Genomic DNA, 16,451 nt, shown 5'->3' with positions numbered 1-16,451 from the left:
ATCTCTGCAGTTCATCCAGAGTGAACATGGGCCTCTTGGCTGCATCTCTGATCAGTCTTCTCCTTGTATGAGCTGAAAGTTTAGAGGGACGGCCAGGTCTTGGTAGATTTGCAGTGGTCTGATACTCCTTCCATTTCAATATTATCGCTTGCACAGTGCTCCTTGGGATGTTTAAAGCTTGGGAAATCTTTTTGTATCCAAATCCGGCTTTAAACTTCTTCACAACAGTATCTCGGTCCTGCCTGGTGTGTTCCTTGTTCTTCATGATGCTCTCTGCGCTTTTAACGGACCTCTGAGACTATCACAGTGCAGGTGCATTTATACGGAGACTTGATTACACACAGGTGGATTGTATTTATCATCATTAGTCATTTAGGTCAACATTGGATCATTCAGAGATCCTCACTGAACTTCTGGAGAGAGTTTGCTGCACTGAAAGTAAAGGGGCTGAATAATTTTGCACGCCCAATTTTTCAGTTTTTGATTTGTTAAAAAAGTTTGAAATATCCAATAAATGTCGTTCCACTTCATGATTGTTTCCCACTTGTTGTTGATTCTTCACAAAAAATACAGTTTTATATCTTTATGTTTGAAGCCTGAAATGTGGCAAAAGGTCGCAAAGTTCAAGGGGGCCGAATAGTTTTGCAAGGCACTGTAGGCTACACATAGGTCCACAACTATCCACTCAGCAGTGGTGTAAAGTACTTCAGTAAAAATACTTTAAAGTACTAATTAAGTAGTTTGGGGTACCTGTACTTTACTATTTAGCCAATTTTTACAACACTACATTCCTAAAGAAAATAATGTACTTTTTACTCCACAAACATTTTCCCTGACTCCCAAAAAAACTATTTTAATTTTGACAGGAAAATGGTCCAATTCACTTATCAAGTGAACATCCCTGGTCATCCCTACTGCCTCCGATCTGGCGGCCTCACTAAACACAAATGCTTCATATGTAAATTATGTCTTGAGTGTTGGAGTGTGCCCGTGGCTATGTGTCAATAAAAAAAAAACATTGTTCCATTTGGTTTGCTTAATATAAGGAAATTGAAAGGGTTTATACTTGTACTTTTGATTAATAAAAACATTTTAGAAATTCCATTGACTTTAAATACCTAGGTATATTTGAAACCAAATATACCTTTTACTCAAGTATGACAAGGTGCACCTTGTGCTGGGGACAATAAAAGGCCACTCTAAAATGTGCAGTTCTGTCACACAACACAATGCCACAGATGTCTAAAATTTCAAAGGAGCATGCAATTGGCATGCAGACTTCAGGAATATCCACCAGAGCTGTTGCCATGGAATTGAATCTTCATTTCGCTATATTAAACAGCCTCCAACGTCATTTTATAAAATGTGTTCTGGAACGGGTCTCACATCCGCAGACCACGTGTAACCGTGCCAGCTCAGGACCACCACAATGGACCTTTGAGAAGTAGTTTTTTGCAAAAAAAAAGCTATTTTCCCATTTTAATTGAAATCTAAGATACTTAACTGTTACCAAGAAATGATTTGATATTGATATAAAAACGTCTGCATTGGGCATTTAATTAATATCCAGGCTGGCTTTGTGAGATTTGTTGCATGACAGCTTTGCAGGCCGTCGAACGCGGCCGCCATACGCGCCAGCGCATTTTCGTGATGTCAGTTGAGCAGCGACAGGCTCCGGCACAGTGTTAAAATTACTGATGGCGCAGGAGGCGGACGAAATAGATATAATGATTAATTATCACGGGGGTTTCGAAAAAATAGACCGGAAAAACAGCCGTTATCCTTATTGCGTCGTTTGGACTCCTATTCCAATACTGTCGTGAGTAGCCACTTTTCCGGTTGTTTTCTTTTGCTCTCACCATCTGAAATGGAGACTCTATTTACGTGGTCATGTTGATAAACATCAATGGTCATGTAGGCGATCACATCTTTTGGATATTTATATCACTAGCTTGCAATATAGCTAGTGAATTTCCAAATACTATGTGGGCTGGAATTAAAATGCCCATACCGTTAGATGCCCTATAATATACACGCACTCTTTATTCCCAGGACCCCCCAATACAGTGCCGTACCTCTGTTTTGTTCAGGTGGTTGCTCCCCTTCATTGGTCACATGGGGATATGTACTTCTGCAGGCGTGATAAGAGACTTCGCTGGATCGTACTTAGTGTCTGTGAGTATATGCAGATCATGCATTATGACAGTAGGCCTACAGCTTTATGTGCATAAGCCTAATGTTATTATCGGACCATCTGTTTCGATAGTTCCTCAAAATGTCCCATCTTTCCTTTCAGGAAGATAATATGGCCTTTGGAAGACCAACAAAGTAAGTTGGCTTTGTTCGTTCAATGCTTGGAACTAGGCCTGGCATATTGTGCTCAAAATTGACATGCAGGCATTGCAGTTAGGTAGTAAGGCATCTGCGGCATTGCTTGTCTCTTAACAGGTACTGGAAGCTTGATGTTGATAAGGTGTGTGGCACTGGCTCAGCTGCCTGGGACAAGGCAGTGCATGACGCATCGGAGGAGTACAAATGCAGGCCGGTATGAACATTGACAGTGTCATAATAAGACAGGTCTAGTAGTGGAATTATATTTCCTTCCTAGGTTCTATTGAACATCTCCAGTAAAGGCCTATTGAACATCTCCAGTAAAGGCCTATTGAACATCTCCAGTAAAGGCCTATTGAACATCTCCAGTAAAGGCCTATTGAACATCTCCAGTAAAGGCCTATTGAACATCTCCAGTAAAGGCCTATTGAACATCTCCAGTAAAGGCCTATTGAACATCTCCAGTAAAGGCCTATTGAACATCTCCAGTAAAGGCCTATTGAACATCTCCAGTAAAGGCCTATTGAACATCTCCAGTAAAGGCCTATTGAACATCTCCAGTAAAGGCCTATTGAACATCTCCAATAAAGGCCTATTGAACATCTCCAATAAAGGCCTATTGAACATCTCCAGTAAAGGCCTATTGAACATCTCCAATAAAGGCCTATTGAACATCTCCAATAAAGGCCTATTGAACATCTCCAATAAAGGCCTATTGAACATCTCCAATAAAGGCCTATTGAACATCTCCAGTAAAGGCCTATTGAACATCTCCAATAAAGGCCTATTGTAAGGGGCAAAGGTATTTATATGTACATGTTTTGTACAATGATTGTAAAGACCCATTGTAGCGATATTGACAAAAACCGCCTAGAGTTAGACCTGACTAGCCTTCTTCCTCTGTCTCTTGTAGCACAACCTCTGCTGTGATAACTGCCACTCCCACGTGGCCCTGGCCCTTAACCTCATGCGCTACGACAACAGAACATCCTGGAACATGGTCAACCTATGCCTGCGGTCCCTTATCCACGGCAAGCATGTCAGGTGAGATACCATGCAATCATGCAATGAAGAGGTACTCTACTGTATGTAACAGAGTATGCTCATTCCTGTCCTAACCTAGGCGTGAACACTGAACCTTCTGTACAACAATACTTGCCACTCACAAAGCATCATTCTGACTGACCAATCACTCTATGTGTATGTGCATTCCCTCTGGATCATTTGACTAACTGGTGTGGAAGTAGAATCAGACATGCTGATGAAATGGACAGAGGCAAACTATGCAAAACAGCAACAGCACCTAGTCTGAACAAGCAAGCATGCACCTGCCAGCAGGCAACGCTCTGCAGGAGGGACAGAGGAGCTCCAGACACAGGGAAACATATGCTGTTGAGAAACCCCCTCATTATTCTCCCCTGACCCACATAGGGAGCTAGTGTCACTGCTTTGTGCAGCCTCCACATTATCGTCCGAGGGCACCACGTCCTTAAACAGTGGGGCGCCGTGTAATTCATCATTGCCAGATGTGGCCCCCTCATCACCACATCAACTCTCTGCCGGGGCTCCCACTGCTGGATCGGGAGGAAGGGGGGGGTACAAGGGTGGAGACCGGGGAAGGAGTGAGGTGAAGGGAGTGGGGTAAACCTCTGGGAGATTAGAGAGTTGGTCTGCCCTCAGTGGCCTGTGTAAATTACCCTGGCTTCTGGGAAATTTAACCGACTGCACTTCCTTACCGGTCTCTATATACTGCCCTACAAAAGCCAAAGGCAATCCTCAAACATTTGTTTTGCCATAAGGTAAGGACTTTCATCACATAGAATGTTTATATCTAAAAAAAATATTTGACTTAGGCCAAATCAGTGGTCATGGTTGATATGCAAAAACAATTCAGAATAAGATAATACATCAGTGTATTATTACTTATCTACTGACAACATATTTGTCTGGAAAAGCAAATAAACTTTGAAGCAATTTTTCTCAGTTTCACTGTTGCGTAGTTACTGCTCTTTGTATGCTGGAACAAAGCCAAAGTGCAGTAACTTCAGTTACTGCGGTTTTCCTTGGTTTTTACTTGGATTTTGTAGTTACTGCAAATTTCAAACTCAAACTTTCTCTGAAATGGAACATAATTGAAACAGTTGATTATGTCACAAGACAAAACAGATACTACAATGCCTGATTTCGGTCTTAATGCAATTTTGACCCCCAAAAAAGTGTAGTTACTGAGTTTTGCCCTTGTAGGGCAGTATAGACGACAAATGTCTAGTGTTTTTGACCAACAGCCAAAATGTGAGGATTTAATGACTGTCATTACTACTCTCACTGTGCTCTCTCTCTCTCCCTCTGTCCTTCCCCAGCTGTGTGTCGTTCCTCAAGACCTGGCTGCCCTTCCTTATGTTGACTGGAGCCCTCGTCACCTTCATCCTAACGCTCAACCTGCACTGACCACACAAGGGACATGAAGAGGGAGACGGAGGGGAGAGATAATACAAGGGATTTTCCTGCTCCGTTGTAATCATAAAAAGTGAAAGAAGAAGAATAAATGTTTCGATGGGACACTTCTTTGTGCAGTGCTAACATTCACACTCTCATGAGGGCAGTTATGTCCAGCTGTTCTGGCTTGTTTTGAAGTACCTTTTACTAGATTCAGAAAGGAATGTCATATAAATGAATGTTTGGCTTGGGATAGTCATAACTATATATATATAGAACTGATATAGCATCTGCTAAACTGCTACACTCGCATTAAAATCTGCTAACCATGTGTATGTGACAAAGAAAATTTGATTTGATTTGAAATGACGATAATTTAAATGTAAATATATTGTCTATGGTCATAAATTCAAATTGGTCTCTCTTACTGACTCCTAAACCCCATTTAACCAGTGTGGGCCACCCGTCACTCTTAAATGCCCCCAGCTTATACCCACTCAACATCATTTTACTTTGTAATTGTTTACTATATTTTATCAGACAGTGTTCGTTTTTCATGCAGTAAGTTCTCTGAAGCAACATGCTTGGGAATGTTAATATACTCTACAGTTGTCCATATGCATGACCACTCATTCGATAGAATTACAGAAATGATGGGCAATAAGCTATACCATAGGCTAGTAAAGTCAAATCAAATTGTATTTGTCATGCTTCGTAAACAACAGGTGTAGACTAACAGTGAAATGCTTCCCATCAATGCAGAGAGACAGAAAATATAGAAAAGTAATAATAAATACAGCGTAACGCTAACCTTGCTATGGGGTAGCAGCACAGAGTCGACCTGCAGGGGTACGAGGTAATTGAGGTAGATATGTACATACAACTAGGGATAAAGTGACTAGGCAATAGGATAGATAATAAACAGTTGCAACAGCGTATGTGATGAGTCAAAAATGTTAGTGTAAAAATTGGGTCAATGCAGATAGTTTGGGTAGTTATTTATTTAACTAAAATATTTAACAGTCTTACGGCTTGCTGGTAGAAACTGTTCAGGGTCCTGTTGGTTCCAGACTTGGTACATCGGCACCGCTTGCCGTATGGTAGCAGAGAGAACAGTCTATGACTTGGATGTCCGGAGTCATTAACTGCCTGTTATTGAGGTCCTGGGTGACAGGGAGCTCGGCCCGAGTGAGGGCGGCACGTAGCCTCGAGTTTAGAACGTTGGGTTCGAATACCGGAACCACAATACCGGAACCCTGCGGGTGCCTCAGGGGAGTTGGCCACGCAAAAAAACATTTCCATTACACACTTGTGTGCAACAGGACAAATATAAGCACCGGCGAAATTATTATATGTACTGGGTCCTGGGCACTACCCTCTGTTTAGTGTTGTTATTTATTGGAACAAATATAAATAAATGTACATAATATGCATAGCCTACTTGTTCATTGTTTATAAACTGTTAAATCATATCACACAAAGACACCACAGAGGTCTACTCTTCTGTGTAGTATAATATTTTTCGTGTCTGTGCCTTTAAAAAACGTTCACTGTTCCTCTCCTTGATTCTGCGCCGGTATTTCAAGTCAAGCTAACAATTTGCCGGTCCTGTTGCTCAGCAGACGAAACATCCTTCTCACTCAAAGCAGTCACAAACCATTGGGCTATCATTTGGCACCATCTAAAGAAAGGCTAACACCTCATTATACCGTTATGCCGGAGTTTTTTTTCCTCCTTGATGTGCATGACACGGCGTAATATGACTCACCGTTAACTGCTCCTTCTGCATATTCTGGTATTTATCAGTTTATAACGTTTCTGTTGAGTTATGCATAATTTGGTAATCCTTGTACTTTTTGGTGCGCTACTCTGTGCGCCCCACCAGTGCTTGGAGTGCCCATCAGGCTGCCAATGCTTTGCTGGCACGCGCACAGTGAAATGCGTTTCCAAGGACCTTCGCTCCATACCACAAGATATTCCAGGATACACAAGGAATGTGATCATCACAGGACACAATATATTCAAAATTGGATCAGAGACATTTCAAGAACTGAAAAATGTCACCACCATCATTTTGAGCAACAATGGGTGAGTAGATATTCTCATCAAAGAGAATTGTGTTCTGATGTTTCACTACAGACCAGGGTTCAATCTCAGGCTGTGTCACAGCCAGCCGTGCCCGGGAGACCCATGAGGCGGCACACAATTGGCCCAGCGTTGTCCGGGTTAGGGGAGGGTTTGGCCGGCCGGGATGTCCTTGTCCCAACGCGCTCTAGTGACTCCTTGTGGGGGTCCGGGCGTCTGCAAGCTGACCCTGGTTGCCAGTTGTACAATGTTTCCTCCGACACATTGGTGCGGCTGGCTTCCGGGTTAAGCAAGCAGTGTGTTAAGAAGCAGTGTGGCTTGGCAGGGTTGTGTTTTGGAGCATGCATGGCTCTCGACCTTTGCCTCTCCCTAGTCCATACGGGAGTTTCAGCAATGGGACAAGACTATAACTACCAATTGGAATTCACAGAATTGGGGAGAAATAGCAGGAAAACAATACAATTATTATTTAATGTTCTCCTGAATGCCATCACACCAACTTATGAAATGTTTAGATACCCTATTTGAGCATGACAATAATTCAGCAAAAATTAATTCTGAGTCCAATATGCGGTTTGGGGACTGTAAACATGGTCCATCTGTCTTCCCAGGATCACAGAGGTTGCGTCCCACAGCTTCTCTACCCTTTCCTACCTGCGCTCCCTGGACATGAGCTGCAACCATCTGACTCTCATCCACCCTGAAGCCCTCAACATCCCAGGGAGTCCTCTAAAGGAGCTCAACCTTAGCCGCTCCCTCTATAACTACACCTCACTGACAGATCTCACCACCGCACTGCGCTGGGGAGGCCTAGGAGGGTTGCTCAGCCTAGACCTCTCCGGGAACCGCCTGGTCTTCCTACCCCCAGGGATGTTCTCCCACCTCCCTAGCCTGCAGCACCTCTTCCTTGGTAACAACTCCCTAGCATCGGTCTACAACGGCACCTTCTTTGGCCTGCGCCGCCTGAAGCTGCTTGACTTGACCCGCAACTCTTTCAGGGCGTTCCAAGGTGATGCTCTGGGGGAGCTGGAAAGGTTGGGGCAAGCCCCCCGCATCCTGCTGAGCCACAACCCCTATGTCTGCACATGTGAGATCCAAGACTTTGCTGTGTGGCTTAAGAATTCCCAGGCTCAGGTGGGGGATGCAGAAGCCCTGACCTGCGCCTCACCCTGGGAGTTTCAGGACAGGCCCCTGCGGGCACTCGGGGTCCAAGTTGTCGGATGCCATGCCACTTCACCACCTCTGGTCGGAATCAGAGACGAGGTGGGCGACCTCTCCCTGCAGACCTCCTACGTCCTCCTGGGTCTGGTACTGGGCTTTGTGGGCATGGTCTTCCTCTTTGTGCTCTACCTCAACCGGCAAGGTATTAAAAAGTGGGTGGCGGAGACGCGAGATGCCTGCCATGAAGTGTTGGAGGGGTATCACCACCGCTATGAGATTGACACTGACCCACGCCGGGAATACCTCTCAAAAGACGTCAGAGTCGAAGAGAAGCCACCGACAAACGGTAGTTTTGGACAGGCTCACTCAGATAACCGCTTATCACAGCTACCCACTGACACCTGTTTAGTTCAGATCCCCTCAGACACACAGCTCAAACCAGGCTCCATCTCGGTGGATTTGTGATTCCTCATTCCCTGGACTGGAGTGGACTTGCATTCAGGTTTGGGTAGGTTACTTTCTAAATGTAATCTGTTACAGTTACTAGTTACCTGTCCAAAATGGTAATCAGTAACGTAACTTTTGGATTACCCAAACTCAGTAATGTAAATCGGTTTACTTTCCCCTTATTAGAAGTAGATCAAAATTATCCATACACACACATTTGGTGTGTCATCATAGTGGTCTCTGACTTGTGGTCAGACTTGCTCTGGTGGAACTAATTTAAACCTGTTCTTTTATCAATGCTGAATTAAATGTCATTGAGAAAACAGCAGACATCCTTTATGAAATTGAAAGTAATCATCTAGTTTTTCAAAAGCATCTGTAATCTGATATTTTGGGCTGGTAACATAACTGATTAAAAATATTTTGTAATCAGATTACATATCATCAGTTTCTGCCCAACCATGCACACATGCGTGAGGGACTTACCTGTATCATATATTTCTGTACAATATGTTGAATATAATTACATAACTTATGTAAGCATAAAAATGTATAACAGTTCTACAGTTTATCCTTACATAAGTGATGTAATTACACTATTTAATGGAGAGACTATTTTAAGTGTGAACAGCCGGGCTCGTGGTACCTGCATAGCCTTGATGCCTCTCTTGCTGTGGCCACATTTTTACTAACTTGCATAGATTTAACCAAGTTGCTATCCGTCTTTGGTGTTGTATGTATTATTATATTATACTTTGTGGGTCTTATTGACATATCTAGATGGAACCAAAGCAATATAGCCTATCTGAAGGGTCTTGACTGCAAAACTAACCTTGAACGTCTACTCTTTTGGGAAGATTGAATGATTCTACACTGCAATAAGTCATATCTTCGTCCTTAACTGACTTTGTAACCAGACGTGACAGGGCAAGACAGAAAGAAAGGGCACATATTTCCAGAGTGCAGAAGTGATGTGATATTGAAGTGATGAAGCAGGATCTAGTGTGGTGTATAAACTCACATGCATAACTTACCAGTTTTATGTAAAGATAATTGAAATGAAACAATTGTAAAAAACCCTTTGTGGTGCTGAATAAAAACATGTTTTCAAGATGTTATCCAAATCACATTTGTAGTAAGTTTCCATTTAGTCTTAAAGTAACTTTACAACTCTACAGGGAGCTGTTGGAATGACCACTGCTCCATTGCCCCATTCTGTTACTATGTGCAGGGCTAGTGTGACTCTCCTGCTTAGCGCAGATGGGGAAAGGGAGATGATTAAGTGTGTCTGTAGGGGGAAAGTGGGACAAGATGAAGGATGCTAGTCAGAGTTGCACCTGCTGGCTCTGCAGGTATCGGCGCATCTCTCTATCCTGCGTGTGAATTTAGTTGCAGGACTTTTATAACTAATGATCGCTATTGACCAAAGCAACACTGGACAGTATATATTCATCTCCACCTCAATGCTACTGGCTCTGGTGTGTGTGAGTTTATCTATTCAGTAAGCATTTTTTAGTGATCTTATTATATGACATAGCACGCAATGATGTCTGATGCGTGGTTGCAGTAATGTAAAGTGCAAATCGTTTTACAGATTGATTGCTTGCTTACACACCTGTAAAGTATGATCATGTTTTCAAGGATGTCATGTCCACCTTTTAAATGTGTCATTTATTAAGTGGTATCTTCAGCTAAAAGGACATCTGCTCAGTCATCCCAAGGCAAGTGACGTATTGCACTGATACACTAGTGACAGCCTCGGTTGCTGTCAAAATGATGGCGGTGTAAGGAGGACGTGGTACGCACTGGCAGGATTTCCAAAACACCTGGAAACGCTGGCTATCATCAATAATCCCAGCAGGGTCTACATGCACTCTACTGAAGACAGTAAATGGGCTGAGATTAACCGTGCACTGAGTAAGGTCAAAGCCAGTCCTCTAATTACATGTACTTGGAGTAGAAGAGGCAGCGCATTCCTCCCGGCTCACTCATTATTTGTTGGAAGAGAGGGTCATAACCTACAGAAAGTCTGCACAATAAAGGAGAGGAGATAAAAGGTTTGTAAACTCAAAGCAAACATGACCTGGAAGCGTTTCAATGGTTTTACGTGACTGATGAGCCCATGTTTTGCTCTATGCTTTTTCAGCTACTGGAGGTGCATTGCACCCTTACTAGGAAACAGAAATCTATGATATAGACATTGAATGTGTTTAAACAGTTTCTTTTCACCCTTTTACCAAGGAATAAGATCACCTCACCACACCAGCTACATTTGCCAGGCAGCTGTTTTACACCAGCAAGCTCCACTCACATCAGTTATTTAATGCAGTCAAGTGAAAAATATACAGAAGTTCTGCCACTTTTAGGCTGAGGCATGGCTATTATTGTGTGAATAGCTCCTATAGTGGGTTTAGGCCAGGGTTAAAAAAATGGACTCTTCAGGAATCCAACCCGTTTGGGTCAAATCAGCCAAATGTATGAGGGTGCCCTCTACTGGCATGAGTCTATACTATGTCTCTGTTAAAAATGACCATATAATTTGGCCACTAATTCTATTGTCATATCTAACAAAGGGATATCATGTACCCTTCTGTGGCACTGTATTGCAGCGACACAACAACCCAATTCCAAGAGTCCAATCAAACGAAATGAACATCACAAATCGCCTGAGGGAAGGTTGCTTTTTCAATTTGTACTTCGTTATAGACATATTAAGTTTGACTCCGAAATGAAGTTTGTCAGTATTGTTATCTGGGTGGGTGTTTTTGCTTTACAGATGTTTAGGCAGTTTAAAACCCTGATGCCCCCCTTGATCCCGAAGCAATGGGCCAGCACCCCTCCCATCAACATAGACACGCAGCTAGTTCTGAGAAATATCTATGAACACTGGACAATGACACAGTCCACCACCGGACAAAGATCTCACCATACCATCAGAGATGCTAATACACTCAGGTTTGGACCCATGTTTGGAGAACCTCCTACCCGACTAACTGAGCTTGGGAGTGGGGAGAGAGTAGGATCGAGCAGACCTGTCTGGATGAGGAAAGTTGGAGAAATCAATAGGAGGCTGAAAGATGTGTATTTTGGGCCTCTGTTCATACAGAATATAATCCTCAATTTATGTATTTATTTATTTGTGTATTTTACTTTCCATTTCAGAATTTATTTTCCAATTGATCGGTCTAGGCTATTTATTTATTTTTGTGTTGCATTTTCAATTTCTCTATTTAATTTACACGTTTAATTATTTCTTGACTGAAATGTGTATCGTCTGGCATCGAACTGAGCATGTGCAGGCCGTCAAATCAAAGGCACTCCTTCAATATAAAGTAGTTTTTGCCAAAAATGACAACATGTTAGTTTTCCACTTTCACGAGGTTGGTGTAATAACATGCCCAACTACTACAGACGTTGGCTCGAATCTAGTTTGTGCCATTACATTTCAAGAAAATTAACAACTAAGAAGAATGTTCCACTTCTCTCATTGACTTTATAAACCCCAAACCCCTGCCTGGTCTGTTTGGTCTGTTTCTGGGGCGTTCCCGGAAGTCTCGCGATGTTGTACCTCTGGGTTTAGAAACTCTGTGATTGGCATCATGGCATTTAGCATTTAGACTTCCGGTTTTCGGGTGTTGCCTTCAAAATACAAGTCCACAGTAAAACGCAATGTGTATGATACGAAATCAATATTTTTTGCAGCTTTGCATAGTGCATAATGTTAAAATTATAATTACACGGGGGAAAACTAAAGAGAATTACTACTTTATAAAAGATAAAGAAAACTATAAGGTGGAGCACATTGAGAAATGGTTGGAGCTTAAGTAAATCAATATCAAGAACATAATAATAGCCTATTTGTCAAAAAAATAAAATAATATATAATTATTTTGATAGTAGGATTCTAGTTTATTTACTGGTACTATTGTTGAAGAATGCAATTTTGTTTAAGAAAAGTAACTGTATTTTTTTTGTATTGAAAAAACAAATTGCACTGTACAGAACAAACTATTGATTGGTCCAGTCTACTTACTAACCAGAGTCCCTAGAATACAAATCAGATGAGTTTGAACTGTGGTCAGCTTAAAATGGGGTGCCTGGAAACTATATGGTACATATATAGTACTGTACAGGAAAAACAATTATTTGTGCCTTATGTAAAAGTAGGGTCAGGAGTACTCAGTAGGGTCTATATATGGTGTTATTTCATGAGGCTCTGAAAAATACAGAGTGTATATGGAATATGGAATACATATGGGCTTTTAGAGCAAAAACTATTCTTGGTGCCGCAGTAAAAGTACTGTAAGAAATAATCAGTAGGCTCTGTAGAAAATATACATGGAGTAATTTCATGGGGCACTGAATAATATGAAAGTGTTGCTGGACTTTTCCTCTACCCATTCCATTGACCACAATGCGAATCACTGTGTATGGAATACATATTGGCTTATAGAGCAAAAACTATTCTAGGTGCCACAGTAAAAGTACTGTAGGGAATACTCAGCAGGTTCAATAGAATCTATAGGGTGTCATTTCATGGGGCTCTGAATAATATGGAGTGTTGCTGGACTTTTACTGTGGTCAAACAGCTTAAAGTGGTTTGCCTGGACACTGTACAGTACAAATATAGCACTGTACAATGATTGATTGTGTGTCCATAAAACCAGGGTCCAGTCTACTCTCTACAGTCCCTAAAATACAAAACAGGTGAGTTTGAACAAAAAGCCAGGTCATAGGAAGCTTTATGTTGACATTTGAACAGTGAGACACATATCAGCACCACGGACAGCTACCATTTTAGCATGTTATGTTGTCGCCGTCAGCCAAATATGTGGCCCAAAAGCATATGAATGTGATTTCATATTTTAGTCATTGCTAGACCACACACAGGTAACAAGAACACGTTATTACCTGTCTCAAATAAACTTGGGTGGAAAATACTCAGTTGCGGTTCTACTAACCAAATATGTTCCATTTTCAGGGGGCTGTGTCAAACAGCCTGCTGGTTATTACTCTGTCTTTCTTGTAATGCCTACATTGAGTCCTGCATGTCAAATTAATTCCAAAATGTTACGTTCCCCAGTTTATGTGTTGTAGTTTGTGTATTTGCATGTGTTTATTTCAGGAAATGGCTTCCTGAAATCCCTCAAGCAGCTGATTGGTCGACTCCATGGTTAATTGGAGAGCTGACCCCGCCCCCTCGTCAAGACACAGCTGTCTCCAATTACCCATTCCTTCTGAAGCTATATAAAAGCCAGTGTTCTGTTCAGGAGAGAGATATTTGGGAGGTAGGGATTGCTGAGAGAGATTTTGCTAGAGGTTGATTTTGCTGGGTTCATTGCTGGGAAGTGGTATGTTCTGTGAGTTTGTTGCTCAGATAGAGCTTATTTGATGTCCTTTGTTTCTTAGTTTGTGAAATTGTTTAATATTCTGTTTCATTTGTTCCCAGGGGAGAAGGGGAAGGCACCTAGGGAGTGCTTAGGCAAGAGGCCCGTGGGCATACATATACCCGTAGTATATTCATTGTCTATGCACAATAGGTAAGACCTGGGCGGACCACCCCCTGTATTTTGGTTAGGGCACCAGGTGGTGCTAAATTAGTTAAGAAGTGGGTAGGCAGGTAAGATAGGGGGGGGGGGGCTTTGAGATTTACTTTCTTTGCTTTGGTTCTGTCCAGCCCCTTTTCCCCATATTACTGTGTAAAGGAATAAAGTCCTTGTAAACGGTACCACATTCTGCCTGTTGTCATTCTTACTCGCACCTACAGTCCATACCTTTTTCACTTCACGGAGAGTTTAGTTGTAGCAGGGTGTTGCGTTCCCTCTTCATAGAGGCGTGCGTAACACAAAACAATAAATTAATGGACTTTTTGTGTTGTGAATATCTGTTGGAAAAACAAAACCCTTAACACTTTTTTTTGTTGCTTACCCTAGTGTGAAATGAATTGCCATTCCATACACAACTTTCATGCCCTCTTGCCTTGCGCTAATGGTAGTGCCAAACATGGATTATTAGCAGGGGATTTGTTAAGAAGCCAACTGCTTCAAAGACTGCAACACTGATGGGCTGTCATACCTGTATGACTGTGACACATTTATACATTCTGTTGCTAGTGACAAGGTGAGATTAAACAAAATAGTACAATCGGAGAATGTAAACGAGGCTCAGGTTCAAAACATATTGCCTGTGGAGCGTTTAAATGAGGGAATGTCAACTGCTCATAGACGCTCAGACTGCCAACTAAATATGCAAAGTGTTCAGACTTTTGAGGATAAAGAACTTGCTTCTGATTTTCATCCGGATGTAGCCAAGAGTTCGTATGAGGAAGTATCAGTGGTCCAGCTCAAATCTCAGACGCAAGATATTGGGAATGAATAGTACCACTTAGAGACAGAGGGTGGGTTGCACCAACACAATTTAAATGAATCTAGGATTAGATCTAATCTAGGTTTTGTAAATCTAGGTTTATAATTAATCAGAGATGTTTGCACCAATTAATTTTAAATCTGGATCAGTAAATCTATGATTAATGGTGGGTTGCACCAACCAACTCTTAAACTGGGTTAAATCAAGGTTTATCTATTAATCTTGTTGCACCAAATGGCAGCATATCTACTGTGGAGAGACCAAAACGACAGAGTTCCTCAGAATAATTAGAGACAGGTTGAGTTTAATGATAATTAACTCAATATTAGTAGGCTATTTACGTGCCCATTTTGTACAACTAAATTGGGGTTTATGATATGCCCAGCCTTGATACGAGTGATGATGTTATGCAACATGCTGTAACGGGCCTGATAACAGTAACATTGTAGTGAAGTTGCATTAACGTTAGTTTTAACGTGCATTATTACAGCCATTGATCTTTACCAGTTATTTATGCTTACTAAATAAATATTGTTGGGTCGAGTTGTCCATCGTTATCATAGGGGTTATGAAGAGGGGCAAACTGCTGGGGATGAGTCTCCGATATCTTATGGGTGATAGGATCAATTCACTTGGACGGAGGCCCCCCTCCAGTTCCGGTCTATTGCATCACTTTTATTTTTTACATTTTTTTTAAGGGCCATGATCAGGTGGCTAACGGACAAAAATAAATGAATAAATAACGTTAAGTAATGACAATAATAAATAATATTTTATGCTATCTGTCACGTTCTGACCTTAGTTCTTTTGTTATGTCTTTGTTTTAGTATGGTCAGGGCGTGAGTTGGGTGGGTTGTCTATGTTCTTTTTTCTATGATTTGGGCTTTCTGTGTTTGGCCTGGTATGGTTCTCAATTAGAGGCAGCTGTCATTTGTTGTCCCTGATTGAGAACCATACTTAGGTAGCCTGGTTTCACTTTTGAGTTGTGGATAGTTATTTCCTGTTTAGTGTTTTTGTCTTTCACCTTATGGGATTGTTAGTTTGTTATTTATTGTTTTGTTCAGTGTTCTAGTACGTCATTAAAAGCTATGAACACTTACCACGCTGCGCATTGGTCCTCCTCTCTTTCTCCCAACGACGAACGTTACAGTATCTAGCTTGGTTTTTAAACTAGCTAGCTACAGTAGCTAACGAATGAGGTTTCTGCTAACGTTAGCTAACGAATGAGGTTTCTGTCTAGTTCTGGCAAATAACAGATTTTATTTCAAATCAGCCAACCCATGAGAACATTTCACGATGGAGTTGGAGAAGTTCTAACCTTATGTAACAGTTGTTAAAGTACTATGTGAATTTCACCAGGTTCATATATCAATATGTTGTGTTGATTTGTTATGCATGCCTGCATCCTGGGAGAAGGGGAGTGTGTACTTACGTTTTGCCCGGCGTGCTCGTGCTCAAATCATTTTGATGCACTGAGAGAGGTAAAGGCACGCTTTTTCTGTCGTCAGAAAAGTTTGATTATTTTAAGTACAAAGTCATACACACAGTGTTTTGTTCATGAATAATGATGTATATTTAGAGGTTACTCATAAGTGGATGGTATTGTTAAGATGCACTTGTAATTG

At 41.6% G+C, this 16,451-nt stretch overlaps 2 protein-coding genes across 2 annotated transcripts; both read left to right on the top strand.

Annotated features, from left to right (window-relative positions):
* The first annotated feature begins 1,433 nt into the window (after nt 1–1,433).
* Nucleotides 1,434–6,198, top strand: LOC112236445 (transmembrane protein 222-like). The gene is made up of 6 exons (XM_042304469.1): nt 1,434–1,819; nt 2,091–2,175; nt 2,297–2,328; nt 2,449–2,545; nt 3,245–3,375; nt 4,692–6,198. The coding sequence occupies exons 1-6, from the start codon at nt 1,698–1,700 to the stop codon at nt 4,777–4,779; spliced, it is 555 nt and encodes a 184-aa protein (XP_042160403.1). The 5' UTR covers nt 1,434–1,697; the 3' UTR covers nt 4,780–6,198.
* A 160-nt stretch (nt 6,199–6,358) lies between these two features.
* LOC112236446 (trophoblast glycoprotein-like) lies at nt 6,359–9,571 on the top strand. The gene is made up of 2 exons (XM_024405038.2): nt 6,359–6,855; nt 7,464–9,571. The coding sequence occupies exons 1-2, from the start codon at nt 6,596–6,598 to the stop codon at nt 8,476–8,478; spliced, it is 1,275 nt and encodes a 424-aa protein (XP_024260806.1). The 5' UTR covers nt 6,359–6,595; the 3' UTR covers nt 8,479–9,571.
* The last annotated feature ends 6,880 nt before the right edge of the window (nt 9,572–16,451 follow it).

The sequence above is a fragment of the Oncorhynchus tshawytscha genome, linkage group LG23 (assembly GCF_018296145.1).
Source record: "Oncorhynchus tshawytscha isolate Ot180627B linkage group LG23, Otsh_v2.0, whole genome shotgun sequence".
In the NCBI taxonomy this organism is placed as follows: domain Eukaryota; kingdom Metazoa; phylum Chordata; class Actinopteri; order Salmoniformes; family Salmonidae; genus Oncorhynchus; species Oncorhynchus tshawytscha.
The sequence above is the reverse complement of the archived record's forward strand: the minus strand, read 5'-3'. Positions and strand labels throughout refer to the sequence as shown.

Coding starts and splice junctions, on each gene's coding strand:
- LOC112236445 (XM_042304469.1), top strand. CDS start 1,698: ATGGCGCAGGAGGCGGACGAAATAGATATAATGATTAATTATCACGGG. Junction 1,820..2,090: donor ACTCCTATTCCAATACTGTC/GTGAGTAGCCAC, acceptor TGTTTTGTTCAG/GTGGTTGCTCCCCTTCATTG. Junction 3,376..4,691: donor ATCCACGGCAAGCATGTCAG/GTGAGATACCAT, acceptor GTCCTTCCCCAG/CTGTGTGTCGTTCCTCAAGA.
- LOC112236446 (XM_024405038.2), top strand. CDS start 6,596: ATGCATAATTTGGTAATCCTTGTACTTTTTGGTGCGCTACTCTGTGCG. Junction 6,856..7,463: donor ATCATTTTGAGCAACAATGG/GTGAGTAGATAT, acceptor CTGTCTTCCCAG/GATCACAGAGGTTGCGTCCC.